The sequence below is a fragment of the Pollachius pollachius genome (genome assembly GCF_949987615.1).
Source record: "Pollachius pollachius genome assembly, chromosome: 2".
Lineage (NCBI taxonomy): Eukaryota > Metazoa > Chordata > Actinopteri > Gadiformes > Gadidae > Pollachius > Pollachius pollachius.
In genome coordinates, this window is record NC_136935.1 from 32,941,911 (window position 1) to 32,956,729 (window position 14,819).

Genomic DNA, 14,819 nt, shown 5'->3' on the forward strand with positions numbered 1-14,819 from the left:
AGCCACGTGGATTAACAAAGCAGGTTTGCCCCCTGCTAGCCCATGGCATTCGAATTTCTTTTTTTTTTTTTACTATTTCTTGGACTGATCCTAAATGCACACATTTACCAAAAGCTTGGCGCTAATCCCGCGGAATAATTTGCCTGCTGAATGCCTGAGTGCCTGGATGACGCCTATATAAGGGCTACTTCGTATTTCTCTCTCAGTCTGCATCCTCCTCTTCGGTGGAAACTTCTCTGTCTCTGTTCCCTGTGATCCCGGGACCCTGCGCTCCGACCTCCATGGCGTCCAAACTCAAAGAGCGAAAGGTACGCACAGTGCGCCCTGCACAGCCAGCATCCGTTTGGTCAACAATTGTACTGTGTTTCTGAAATGTTGGGTTCTTTTTAAACTTGCTGCGTTTATATTCAAACAAACATTTGACTACACTAAAAACGGCCGGTGACAAGCCTGCACTATACCGCGCGTCAAATACTCCAGAAGTAGTTTGTTTTGCCTCTCAGACTTTTAGTAGAAATCAAGTCGTCTCCGAAGCTATTATTTTGCTTTTTAGATTGCAATGTACAATATAAATATGATCTTGAATGCTACATTGTACAGTAAAACCGGTTAGAAATCGCAGCTTCGTGCTCAACTGGCGCGTAAAACAAATCGCGGTTGACCGTTGCGCCCGGCCGTCTGCGCCACAGCTTACACCAGATATCCAACGCCGTCTCTGGCCGGCTTAGTTTATTCCCGTTTCCTTATGTTTAAGGAACACCGGTGTTAGATGTATTTTGAATTTCGCTGGATTGTAATAACGCCCTGTTTTTGAATCCGCAGAGAACCCCAATCTCTCACAAGGTGATCGAGAAGCGGCGGAGAGACCGCATCAATCGCTGCTTGAACGAGCTCGGGAAAACCGTCCCGATGGCCCTCGCCAAGCAGGTACTGTCTTCTGCCATACAACATCGCAATACGTTCATGTTGAGCAGTTTACATAAACGTGGCCACGATTACAAACGCTAATTTCTGTGTTGTTTCTTTGAGCTCAGAGCTCCGGGAAGCTGGAGAAGGCGGAGATCCTGGAGATGACCGTCCAGTACCTCCGTGCGCTCCACTCCGCAGACTTCCCCCGCGGGAGAGAAAAAGGTATACGAAATAACCTGTTATTCTTTAGTATTTGGTCAAATTTATAAACCTAATCCCACAAAGAAAAAACAGTAGCCTTTCTTTATTTTATTATTTTGGTCGATGTTTGTAATACATCCACCAATAAGGCCTTCAGTAGCCCTGCGTAGCCTATTATTAGTAATATTATTATATTCACAAACTGTCTGTGGATACCTATTGTTATTCTAGCGTCCTTCTTCTTCTTCTTCTTCTTCTTCTTCTTCTTCTTCTTCTTCTTCTTCTTCTTCTTCTTCTTCTTCTTCTTCTTATTATTATTATTACATTTGATTATGATTATTATGATGATGATGATTATTATTAGCATGAGTATTCCTTCATATATGAAACGTGCGTCTGACTCTTATTTTGGTGCCGTCCCCTCCCAGGCGAGCTGCTGGCAGAGTTCGCCAACTACTTCCACTACGGCTACCACGAGTGCATGAAGAACCTCGTGCACTACCTTACCACCGAGGACCGCGCCGAGACCAAAGACATCAAGTACGCGCGCATCCTCGCCTTCCTGCAGTCCAAGTCCCGCGCGGTCACCGACCCCCTGTTCGGCTCGTGTCCCGCCGGCTCACCGACGACGACGTGCGCCGAGCGTCCCGTGGAGTACCTCGGCCCACTGCACTCGTCCCCGGAGCACCAGGGACACAGCCCGCAGACGGACTCGCTCTACCAACAGAGTCCTCCTCCGGGACACTTCTCGTGGGCACCCTCGGCGCGCAGTCCGACCGTCTCTTACCCGCCCGTGGCCCTCTCGGCGCCCGCGCAGCCGCACGGCGGGTTCCTGCCGCCGGTCCCGGGACTGGACCATCATCACCACTACTTCAACTTCCTCAGCCACACGCACGCCGGCGCGTTTACGCTGCACGGTTCAGCGCAGCACGCCATGTAGATACCGGCTCGCCTCCTATTCGTCTTTGTGTCTTTATTTAAAAAGAAATGTATATATTTTTTCATTATACAAAAAAAGAGTGTGAATAATATGTGAATATAATAAATATTTCTTAGTGAAACTTTGCTCGACTTTATGTGTCATGATTATGTGTCATTAAGGATTGAACCTTTTCATCTATACGTTCATTTCTTACCTAAAAATGATTCTTCGCAGTGAGACCTGTACGTTTAAAGGCTCGCCGATCTAGCCCTGGATCTTAAATAACGTGTCATGAAATGTGATATGTGATATTATACGGGATGTTAAACTTGATATTGAAGACTTTTCTGTAATTCCCTGATAGTTAGAGGGGCTTTCAAATGTAACCTCAACTTCTGAAACGCACAGTAAGAATCTTACGTCCACTATTTACATCGAATATAAGCAAGGTGCATCTCAAGGTGCAAGGTGCATCTCTGTAGGAGCAGACCTACAGAGACTCAAGGCCACCTGAGCTTTACCACTTTAGCTCTAAGCCCTTAGCTCTCCATCTCCTCTCAGACGGCTTAACACCTACAAGCCATTCAAACTCCGATTTTATCTTTATCTGTATAGTAGTTAATATCTATACAAAGTAAATATAAAAGTTGATCATATATATATATATAAATATATATATATATATATATATATATATATATATATATATATATATACATATATATGTATGATCAACTATTATATTAACTATTGATAAACTATTACTATAATAACTATTTTCACTCCTGTGCAATATCCGGAGATTAAGTAGAATAATCTTTTTTGAAAAAAAGAAGTCCAAAATGATGGTTAGACAAATAAATACAAAAAATTTAACAAAATATATATTATTAAAGAAGAGAAAATAGTTCAACAAAATATGTCCAATGCTCCAAACGTTCACCCAACTCTAGTGATGATCAAGCTATATTTGTGGAGTTGGGGGATTTGAGCCGGACGGAAGACGCCTGGTTAAGATCTGCTCCTTCTGAACCCTCCGTGGGCCCGCTGATTTGACCGACGCGCTGCGAGCAGGAGGCCAAGCGGCGGGGTACGACGTTTAATCTCACCTGTCAGTCACGGACTCAAATATGATGAATCAAAGTTAAAAAAAACTCTAAACACTAACAATCCTCTCTCTCTCTCTCTCTCTCTCTCTCTCTCTCTCTCTCTCTCTCTCTCTCTCTCTCTCTCTCTCTCTCTCTCTCTCTTTCTCTCTCTCTCTCTCTGCATGTCTCTCTCTCTCCCCCTCCCCCCCCCCCTATCTCTCTCTCTCTCTCTGCATGTCTCTCTCTCCCCCCTCTCTCTCTCTCTCTCTCTCTCTCTCTCTCTCTCTCTCTCTCTCTCTCTCTCTCTCTCTCTCTCTCTCCCCCCCCCCCCCCTCTCTCTCTGTTGGGCTGGCTGATCTGTCTGTAAGAACAGACTGAAAGACGTTATTATAATAACCAATGGAAGTATGCCTTGTAACGTAGATATCTTTCTTCCTACTGCCCTCTAAAGGTTGACGACTGCTCTAATGAATCACTTACAGTATCACCCATTCAGCAGACACTGATCCAAGGCTCCCAGTGAGGCTGACAACTAAAGCATGGACTCCATCTGAGAGCAGCGGCTGTAGCACTACTCTCTCTCCGTTCTTCCACGCAGAGAGCTCTCACAGGCTGTTAGCATGACCAATAACGACATCCACGCCACACAACAGGGACCCAGGTCCTCATGCTCATGTAGGGCCTGTACGCCTCTCCTCCTCCTCTCTGATCTCCTCAGCTCAATGCACGTCTCTCTGTGTGCCAGTGTTTCCTGGTACACAGAGAGAAGATGCAATAAACAACAATGACCACAATACCACGTCAGATCAGATCAGTTTTCTAAAAAGACAACAAATGGACATTGCTCATCACTATATGGATTCTATTAGTATTACTATTATTCTTAGTATTATTCCTCTGTTGGTCATTATTAGTGGACAGAGGAGATAGGCCATGGTAAAGAAATGTTTGTTCCGAATTCAACATGCGTAGACAACAAAGTGTCCACACTTTGACACGTATCAAACGTATGATGGGCAGACCTCAGTGTTTAAAGGTTCCTATATGAGTAGTCTCTCCTTGATATAGAAGTGTAATCATCAGTTTTTATCGAGTTTCATCCCAAGAAAACTTAAGACCGGAGGGAAGGAAGCCGAAAGAAAGAAGCAGAAACTGCCTTTTCTAGAGAGATCTTTTGTGGGCCAAAACTGGCGTGAAAGCAAGACTTTCTCAGAGTGCTTTGGCTTCATCCTTGAGTGACCTCAAAGAGATGTAATCGACACCATGAAATCAAGCAGTTTCTATTTGGAGGAACCGAGAGAATCCAAACGTTGCTCCAAATCTCTCCTTTCATAAAAATAACAAGTACCAGCCATATCCCTCTGGGTCACGGTGTGTTAAACACACACACATGCGCAAACACACACACACACACACACAAACACAAACACACACACACACACACAAACACACACACACACACACTCACACACACACACACACAAACACACACGCACATACAGACACACACACACACACACACACACAAACATAGACACAGACATACATAGACACACAAACATACACACACACACATAAATCCAGGTGTCTTGCAGGGCTGTCTGTCTAACATTTGATTCATTGATGTTCCCTTCGATGGATGGGAATGGATGGAAGGATGGATGGATAGATGATGGAAGGATGGAAGGTTGGACGATGCCCAGGCGATGAATAGATTAACCCACATTAACTGCCTGGCTGGTTGGATAAACCCACATTAACCAACCCCTGCGCTGAACACAGGCTAGCAGAGAACGGTGAAAGACAGTGCCCATGCAGATGGAAAAGTGACAATACAATGAAAGGCAGAGGGCTTTGATGGGATACTTGGAGCTCTACAGGCCCAATATTGGTTTAAATGCCGGGCCTAAATAGAGAGTTTAAGGGGAGGAAAGGGGCTAATGTGCAGCCAGATGAGGAAGATTTAGCCCCGGCACATCCATGAATAATAATACATTTAGCCAGGGATGAAAAGGGCTTAAAAACATTTATTGTCATGTAAACTGTGCCTGGACGGAAAAGCTTTTAGTTTGGGAATGTTTGTCTTTGGCATTAATATTGCACACTGAACATTTACAATTCTCCGTTTTATACTGGGCGGTCTCTACTGGAATGCAGGGGAGATGTTGAATAACATTAAGTTTAGAGTTGAATGATTAGGGTTGCACACAATCAATGTTAGCCTTAAGAAGAAACATTTTGATGTGTTTTTTTATGGTGGAGGTGTTGGTGGTGGAGGATGTGGTGGCGCTGAAGTTGGTGCGGGGGGTGATGGAGGTGGAGATGGTGGAGATAGAGTTCCTGGTGGAGGTGGTGTGGTTGGAGGTGGTGTGGGTGGTGGTGCTGAGAATGGTGGTGTTGGTGTAGATGAAGTTGGTGGTGTGGGTGAAGGTGTTGGTGATGGAGGTGGTGGTCTGGTGGTGGAAGAGAATGAGTTGGTGGTGGAGGTGATATGGGTGGAGTTGCTGTTGGTGGTGCTGGAGGGGCTGGTTGTGGTGCTGGTGGGGAGGGGGGGGGGGGTTGACTCACCTCAGGCTGGCCTTCTGAGTCAGACGGACAGGGTGGGTGTGTGTGTGCGTGTGTGTGTGCATATATATGTGTGCGCGTGCGTGTGTGTGTGTGTGTGCACGTGTGTGTCTGTGTGTGTGTGTCTTTCTGTGTGCACGTGTGTGTGTGTGTGTGCGCGTGTGTGTGTGCGCGTGTGTGTGTGTGTGTGTGTGTGTGTGTGTGTGTGTGTGTGTGTGTGTGTGTGTGTGTGTGTGTTTGTGTGTGGGTGGCTTCAGGGGCAGGGGGGGTCGGAAGAAAGGAAAGGGGAGTTAGATGACAAAAAAAAGAGAGAGAGAGGGCAGAGAGAGAGAGCGAGAGAGAGCAGAGAGAGAGAGCAGAGAGAGTGGGATTGAGAAGGGGGAGGAGGGAGTGAGGGAGGGAGGGAGGGATCAACGAGATCATTCCCACAACAGATATACCACTATCTCACAGGGTTTAAAGGGCCTCCCTCCTCCTCCTCCTCCTCCTCCTCCTCCCCCCTCCCTCCCCTTAACACGTTAACAACAATGCCCAAAAACTTGGCAGCAGACCCGGCACATGAAGCAACAGATGATTCCCATGCCGGCGGAGAGGTCTGTCTCAGCAGCCCTCAGCGGCCTGAAGAATAACCCCACTGTAAGACACAACGGCCATGAATGGACTCTTAGTATGAGACCTTCCTTTAGAGAGAAAAACGCAACAAAACAAAATGGCAATCCGCGGCTGGCCCCTGTCTGGAGTAATGAAGGTGGAGACACAGGAGACACCGACAGAAGAAAGCAGGAGGCCGCGCAGAGCTGCTTCCCCTGTCATCCGAGGAGGAAAGGTTTGGTTTGAGGCACATTAGGGAAACACACATACATATGGAATTAAAAGTTTTGGTGACAATGCGTACAAAAAAAAGCCCAGCAGCTCGTTTTGAGAAAACCGTTCACAACAGATTCGTTGAACGCAATCTTTCAGCTGAATTCGACCCCTCCTGTGTGGTATGACACAGAGGTGGGGTACGGATGAACCCTGACTTGGTTCTACTCATTCATGACGCCCCTTGGTAACCCGGGGGGTGGAGCCCGCTACCTTTTGGCTGTTGGCACGACCCGGCGGTGGGCACCCCTTCAGATTCGACCCCAGTACCCCACCAGATTATGCAAATCCAGGAGGTTGCCCCATTCAGACGCAGCCCTCTCCCCAGAGCTGCGACCCACAGATATGGGAGCCAGATAAACAAGGAGTGATAAAGGAGGCAGTGTTACAAGAGCGTGAAGATGGAAGATCTGGCCAAAGACTTCTACATAAACACACCCCGCATGCTGTGCCAAGTCTCTCCCACTGCTCCTGTAGCTGTTTCTTTGTTGTCCTTGTTGTCTGCTTTTTATAGCTGACCTGTTTATTTACAATTAGCATTTACAACCGACGAATGCTGGAAATGTAATGTTTAGCAATTTAGTAATTTAACCGGCATTTCGGTAACAGCTTCCCAACTTGTGTCTTATGTCAGCAGACGACCAAACGCTCTCTCAAGATTGTAGGAAAAAATGTAAGAAACTCAAATCGAAGCCCCACCCCCGATCAGACCTAAACTCTTTGTTATTCATGGGAGAAAGGGGGCTACCGTGCTTGTTAACTTGCACAATTAAGGCATCATTTGCCAGAAGACACCGCGGTGCTCTGCCCGCCATTGTCTTAGGAGACAAAGGGCTGAACAGACGAGGGTGCGCTCAGTCTTGTGTTTACCAGGAGGGCATTTTGTTGTGTTGCGTGCCACAACAAGGGCCGCTGTTGTCCCCGCCTCAGACGGCGTGACATCGGAGAAGTGGTGGGGACCGACCAGGTGATTTAGCGCGGTACTTCAGACAAAGAGCACGGTGCATTCTAGTTCTTGGGAGGCCTTGGCGGCTGGCACCAACAGAGGCGGGATGCCCCCGACGCAAACAGTTGAACGCATGCATGGGATCCAAGATGGCGGACCCTCGTGTTGCTACAGCCTTATAGCGTTACTTTGTCACCATCACACAAATCAATCATATTTTCACGAATGTTAAACCAGCACTTTAAAACAATGTTTTACTTCAAGGACCATACTGATCCGGTTGATAAAACCATCGTGAGCGTATCTCCTGGCTTAAACATGTGTTTCCGTTATCATTTGTCAAATACTTCAATAGCTTTCGTCTTCTGGAATCAATACACGTCCGTTGGTTGACAACACAATCGTAATTAACCATACAATAGCATTCATCAAAAAGACCAATGGGCTACATTGCTGTTGTTTAGGCAGCCACACATGGCATGCACACCATTAGCGTTCACTCACAGAATCGGTGCATGGAACACGTCGACAAATTATATTGGATGTTTAAGTGGAACCAGGAGAGACCATGACAATTGTGTTTCTATCCATCAGACTCGTATTATCCTTTCAATGTTGCTGATAGAAAAGCCAGCCCGACACTCATGAAAAGTGAGTGTGTGTTTCATGGAGGCATGAGGCATGGGTCACAAACCGCTACCCAGTCCAGATGGGTAACCCTCTCCTGAGAGCTAGGGTCAAACCATATTAATATAAATTAATATAACATAAATTCTTCCACACTATGGCCCCTCCACACGGAGCCGATTTCTTTTGGTTAAACCGCATAAGTCTTGTGCGTCTCGGCCAACTGTCCAGGCGGATCCGGTGCCCGAAAACACACTTTTCTGAAACCATCTCCAAGGGTGGTTTCAAATAAAACCGGACCTATGCGGTTTCGTGTGAGGATCCGTATGGACGCCTGAAACGCAAACGATGACATCATCACCCCACCCCTCGACCCTCTAGCCTTAGTGATAGCCCTCAGCATCTAAGAACGATAACAACAATGATGGCGGAATACATGCTTGTGACGATTCTGCAGCAGATAATGTCCCTTGTTGCATTGCTAGTGCAATATTTAATGCTGCTCCGCTACCAAAATAAGCTAAAAAAGGATTACGGACAGACACATACACCAAATCTATTTAGATCAACTGCGAAGCGCTACCATTCGGACTGTATGTTTGTAAACAGCGCGCAGGCTTTATGCGTATGCTCGCCTCTTCTGCTTCTTTTTTTTTGCTTGAGTTCTGTAGCAGAAGCAGCCTGGGATGTGGGCCTGGAATGTGTACTACAGCGTTTCGCAATGAATCCGTCTTTACAGAGATATTCCTGAACCTCATCAAAGGAAAACGGATAGTTTTCGCCCATGTGGAAGGGGGCCTATGAAAGCCCTGTTTCACCACTTTAAACAACTAAGTGGATATGAAGGTAGAGAAGCATGATGTCACTTCCTCTCCACCCTAATGTAACACCCTCTGTGACGAGGCCAACTGATTTTCCCGCCAAGGTTCTCGACAAATCTATGGCTTGAATGAGCCTTGAGTGAACTGCTTTTATTCATCCTTTCAAATAACTTTGATAAATCCCCAAAAACTTGTTATCAGTTATGACACCCCTGTCACCTGGTTGGTGACTGGGGAACAACAACAAAAAATGACTGAACAGAAACTTTGAAAGAACATTAATGCTCCTACTGTTTGTTGTCTTAGTTTTATCTTTCATTCAGCCTCTTCCACCCGATTAGCCCTCACTATCTTGGGGCCAGGGTAAGGGTTAGGGTTAGGGTTTAGGTTAGGGTTACGGGGTCCATGCTCTAGAAGAGAAGAGAGAAGTCGTTTTATGTGTACCTCACTTCACTGGCCCTGCTTTTTGATTCCCTTGAAAATAGTCTTCCTCAGAGCGTATGCAGAACGAGAAAAAAGGGGGAATGTTTAGTGTGTGTGTGGGTGTGTGTGTGTGTGTTTGTATGTGTGTGTGTTTGCGTGTGTGTGTGTGTGTGTGTGTGTGTGTGTGTGTGTGTGTTTGTATGTGTGTGTGTGTTTGTTTGTGTGTGTGTGTGTGTGCTTGTGTGTGTGTTTGTTTCCCAGCCATTACACTTCACTGGCAAACAGAGGATCCGAGGCCTGACAGCGCAGATCAGGATCACCTTCCGTCCAGTGTGTCGGTGGGTCTGTGCTCGTGTGTAATGTGTGTGTCAGACCAACACGGGGGCCGTCGGAGCACCTGACCGACCTGACGTCTCCGAAAAGAAGAAAAAGAGAGAAAGAGTCAATAAAACACAGCGGTCCTAATATGCTCCCTGTGCGCTTGGCTGGACCGCTAAGGGCCCCCCCAACACTGTTGTGCTGCCCAATAGACCACCTTTTGTCCAGGGAGACTGCAGCCACTCCTCTGCCTTGAGCTGCATCTAGGGGCCTGCGTCCTGGGCGAGCCCAGGGCCAGAGAGGGAGGAATCAGAGGCCCGAGGGGTCAGACCCCGGGGTCACCCTGCAGAGCAAGCGATCTGCTCTAGGAGACAAAGCAGCAAAAACAAAAAGATGGAGGAGGGCAGCAGGGTGAATGGTGCAGTAGAAGACCTGATCTCCAACCAATCGCTGCACGCCGCAGTTAGACCCCGTCATCAAGCAAACTTGTTTCATCGTTCCCTGGAGAGGACCTAATTGTAAAATTGAGCGTGCTCACTGAATACATTGTGGGAGGTTTTGGTTGTGCAGCGTGAAAAGAGCAAAGAGCAGATGGTGAAGTTGGATTCAGTCAGGGTTTGAGGAGTAAGCAGTCTCCTCTAGGTGGAAACCTCTGCTTGCTTTCTGTCCAAGTTGAGGCGTTCACTCAACGACAAAAACTAGGACAAACATTTGAAAAGTAACAGTGGCTCTGCGATCATATGATCCGGATCAATTCAACTGATTCAACCCAGCGACGGGTTCAATCCGTCACTGACCCACTGGCCCTCCCAGCAGGGGGGCCATGTCTGACATCAGGACAGTCCAATAAGCCAATAAGACAACAAACAAACACATGCTAACACTGCTTCCGCACTACAGATGGTTTTACATTTGAGATTAACCACGCAATCTATTCCCGTGTTCATTCTATATTGTTTTGTTTATTCTAATAGATATTGACATTTCAGTTTTGATCTTGATTTTGTTCTTTATCTTTATCTAAAACGGAATTTCTTTTAATTTTTGTTTTAATTTTGCATTTTCAAAGTATTCAAGGGATACATTAAAACGTGATTATAATTTTTTTAAACATTTGTAGAAAGTACATGATCTACAACTGTCATAAAATGTGCATGCTTACAGACAAGTTGAAGATACGATTAGGCTAACAAGGAACATTCTCTTTTCTGTGTTGTCATTTCTATAAAAGATAGATCTTGTTAAGAAATACAAAATATAAACCTTTTCCTTACCCTAACCTTTAGCTAAGGAAAGTGAAACGGGAGCTTGACATGCGAGACATATGCATTTAAATTTAAATCTAAACACCTGGTTATGAAAAGGGTATGTCTTGCCCTCCTTTCATACACTATTTCAATTTATTTAAATGATTAAAGGCATAATCATTGATACCGGCCGTTTAAAACAGGTACTGCATTCCAAACTCATTAGGGTTAGGGTTGGGTTAGAGAGTTAGGGTTGGGTTAGAGAGTTGTCTCTGCCTGCCCCCTCCTCCACAGACTGGAAGCTCGCGCGGGTGGCCCGGTTGAGGCACTGAGCGAACACAAGCGCAAGACAAATATTCAAGAAATTAAGTTTAATATCCTTTACGCTGTTTAATTAATTGCAGAGCAAAATACTTGCTTTAAAACACCATTCTAACCACCCCATTAACCTCCATCGCAAATGCAGTGGGTGGGTTTATGCAGCACAATACATTGAATCAGTTGTGTGAGAGACAAGAAACCCAAGGATAACTTTCTGAATAGTACTAGCTTATGACCCCCATCCCCCCCCATCTCTGTCCTCTCCCATCTCCTTCCTCCCCCAATTCCCCCCCCCCCCCGAGAGAGAGAGAGAGAGAGAGAGAGAGAGAGAGAGAGAGAGAGAGAGAGAGACAGAGAGAGACAGAGAGAGAAAGAGAGAGGGGGGGAGAGAAATGGGCAGAGCGAGAGAGAGAGAGGCAGATAAAGAGAGAGAGAGAGAGAGACAGAACGAGAGAAAGGGAGAGAGAGAGAGAGAGAGAGAGAGAGGTGCTAACAAGATGCACATTTGACATGGGAAGCATGTTATTGTTCCATCCTTAATCTGCCCACCATCTGAGAAGAGGGTCTGGCTTTAGAGGACACAGGGGCCTGAATGGAAGGCCGAGGGCCAACTCAGAGCCAGAGAGCAGTGGGGAGATGCCTGGTGGTGGTGGTGGTGGTGGGTGAAGGAGGAGGAGGTGGGACAGGGTGGCTGTAGGGTAGGTTCATCTGTGGCTGTTACTAGGGGGTCGGGAGGAGGTTGGGGATGGAAGATCAGTGTGGAAGTGAAGAATGAATGACTATTTTATTATTTTTTTATTTTTACAGGGACGGCTTTACATGGCCTGCATTTCTGTTTGCGTGTGGGAGGGAGAGAGAGAGAGAGAGAGAACGAGAGTAACAAATAAAAAGAAAGACAGAAAGAAGAAGAGAAAGAGAGGGTGATGGTTGGATACATGCTTCTTCTTCCTCTTCTTCTTTTTCCTCTTCTTCTTTTTCCTCTTCTTCTGCTTCTATTTCTTCCTCTTCCTTTTCTTCCTCTTCTTCTTCTTCTTCTTCTTCCTCTTCTTCTTCTTCTTCCTCTTCTTCTTTTTCCTCTTCTTCTGCTTCTATTTCTTCCTCTTCCTTTTCTTCCTCTTCTTCTTCTTCTTCTTCCTCTTCCTCTTCTTCTTCTTCTTCTTCTTCTTCTTCCTCTTCCTCTTCTTATTCTTCTTCTTCCTCTTCCTCTCCTGCTTCTTCTTCCTACAGCTGCGGCTCAGAGGATTAACCATCTTCCACAAGGCAACATAACACAAGAAGCCTTTGAACAGAAGTCATGGATACTATTAATGATATGGTAATCCTCCACACAGCTACCTCCCAGTAGTGATTATACTGACATGGGAAGAATGTCCACCGCTCCTGGACGCTAACAGGCCTCGCAACACTGTGGCTATTGTTACCCCGGCCTGGTCGCAGGGCCGCCACCTACTGCAGCCCAGCACCACCCCCAAAACCAGCCAACGCTTTTACATAAACACACACACAAACACACACACAAACAGAGAAACAAATGCAACACATTTGTACAAACACACATGCAGGCAGGGACTCAAAACATGGCTATCACTCAGTCCCCTCCCCTCAAGTAATAGGGGGACGGCAGTAGAGGTGGTGGTGGTGTTAATAGTGGTGGTGCTGGTGGCGGAGGTGGTGATAATAGTGGTGTTGGTGGTGGAGGTGGTGGTTGTGAGGGTGATGGTGGAGGTGGTGGTGGTGGTGGAGGTGGTGATAATAGTGGTGTTGGTGGTGGAGGTGGTGGTAGTGAGGGTGATGGTGGAGGTGGTGGTGGTGGTGGAGGTGGTGATAATAGTGGTGTTGGTGGTGGAGGTGGTGGTAGTGAGGGTGATGGTGGAGGTGGTGGTGGTGGTGGAGGTGGTTTAGGTGTTGGTGTTGGTGAGATTTTGAAGGAGTCAACAGGTGTTAGAAGGAGTGGGTGTAGATAGGGGGTAATAGACGTTGTAATAGTGGTGGTGATCGTGGCGATGGAGCAGATGTGAGTTGGGCTCTGATAACCTCCAAGCCCTTCTCCTGGGTGGTGTTAGTGGGTGGTGGTAGTGGGTGGTGATAGGGGGTGGTGACAGTGGAGTGAGGACAACGAGGAGAGGTAGATAACACTGCTTGTGTTTGAGTAAAAGAGACTCAAACACAACTACTTCCTCCTTGACTTCATCCACTCAATGCTGATGAGATGATGGTATAATACACCCTGTCACTAAGGACCATCCCTCCATCAGTCCAAAGATAAACCAAAACGTTCAAAGTTAACATTGAAACAAAGCTGGACTGATTGGTGACCATTACACACCGTTAGAGAATAGGAGGCTAATTCGTTTAAAATCAGCCTGGGCGATGCCGGCTTTGGAGACGACCTCCGCATTCAACAACATCCACTTCTACTTTACATGGGGAGGCCGTCGCCATCAGCCCTTCTTTGTAGCGCTGTGTCCTCGGTGCTGACTGATATGTCAAAGTTGAAGCCACGCAGAAGACGGCGAAGACGAGGAGAAAGAGAATGCCACACAGGCACTGACACAGGGAGCAACCGGATTGGAATCATTTAGCATTTCCACGTTTTGAATAAAAATGAGAGCGCTAGACGGTGGAGGAGTTTGATTAGGCAGCTAAGTCGCTCCGAGCCCCCTATTCTCCCTTCCTTCACTGGCCCAATGAAAAAGTCTCTCTTTTCAGCCGTCCCTTGGTACCCCTCCATGTTGCTATTACAAAATCCCCATTGAGCAGCACCCTTGTCACCTGTCAGCTAAGCCTGGCTGGTTAGCTAGGTCTTTATAGGCAGGTCTTTATAGCTAGGTCTTTATCCCCTGCACATACACAGGCTGACTCCGAGACCCCCCCGACTCCTATTTATGCACATATCCCCTACATTCATACAGATACATAGACGCAAGCACAAATCCCAACCGCACACACACACTCACCCACAGATTCACACACACACATTCACACATTCAGCCAGGCCCCCCAACCCAAACCCACCAAACCCACCCATGGTCACACACTGAGACCGCATGTCAGAGAGCTGTTACTTTGGCAGTTTAAAATTCATTACCCTGTTTATTTAAAGAAGTGTCTACGTGGGGACGGCCCAGCCCGGGGGGGGGGGCTCCGCTGGGGGTGAGAAGGGACGGGGCTCTTCACCCGGTCCAGGAATCAGTAGCACCCACTGGAGACCCCCCCGCTAAAATAGATACATAGACACATAGAGATACTAGACACAAACACATAGAGATACTAGACACAAACACATAGAGATATGATATACACAAACACATAGAGATACTAGACACAAACACATAGAGATACTAGACACAAACACATAGAGATACGAGACACAAACACATAGAGATATGATATACACAAACACATAGAGATACTAGACAAAAACACATAGAGATACTAGACACAAACACATAGAGATACTTGTCACAAACACATAGAGATACGAGACACAAACACATAGAGATATGATATACACAAACACATAGAGATACTAGACACAAACACATAGAGATACTATACACAAACACA

The 14,819-nt window shown here is 46.5% G+C and overlaps 1 protein-coding gene across 1 annotated transcript; it reads left to right on the forward strand.

The window, feature by feature from the left end:
- Positions 1-281: 281 nt before the first annotated feature.
- Positions 282-2,050, forward strand: helt (helt bHLH transcription factor; the record flags this gene model as incomplete). The annotated part of the gene is made up of 4 exons (XM_079759029.1): positions 282-308; positions 823-927; positions 1,035-1,131; positions 1,539-2,050. 4 exons carry the CDS (start codon positions 282-284, stop codon positions 2,048-2,050), a joined length of 741 nt encoding a protein of 246 aa, XP_079615155.1.
- Between the last annotated feature and the right edge of the window lie 12,769 nt (positions 2,051-14,819).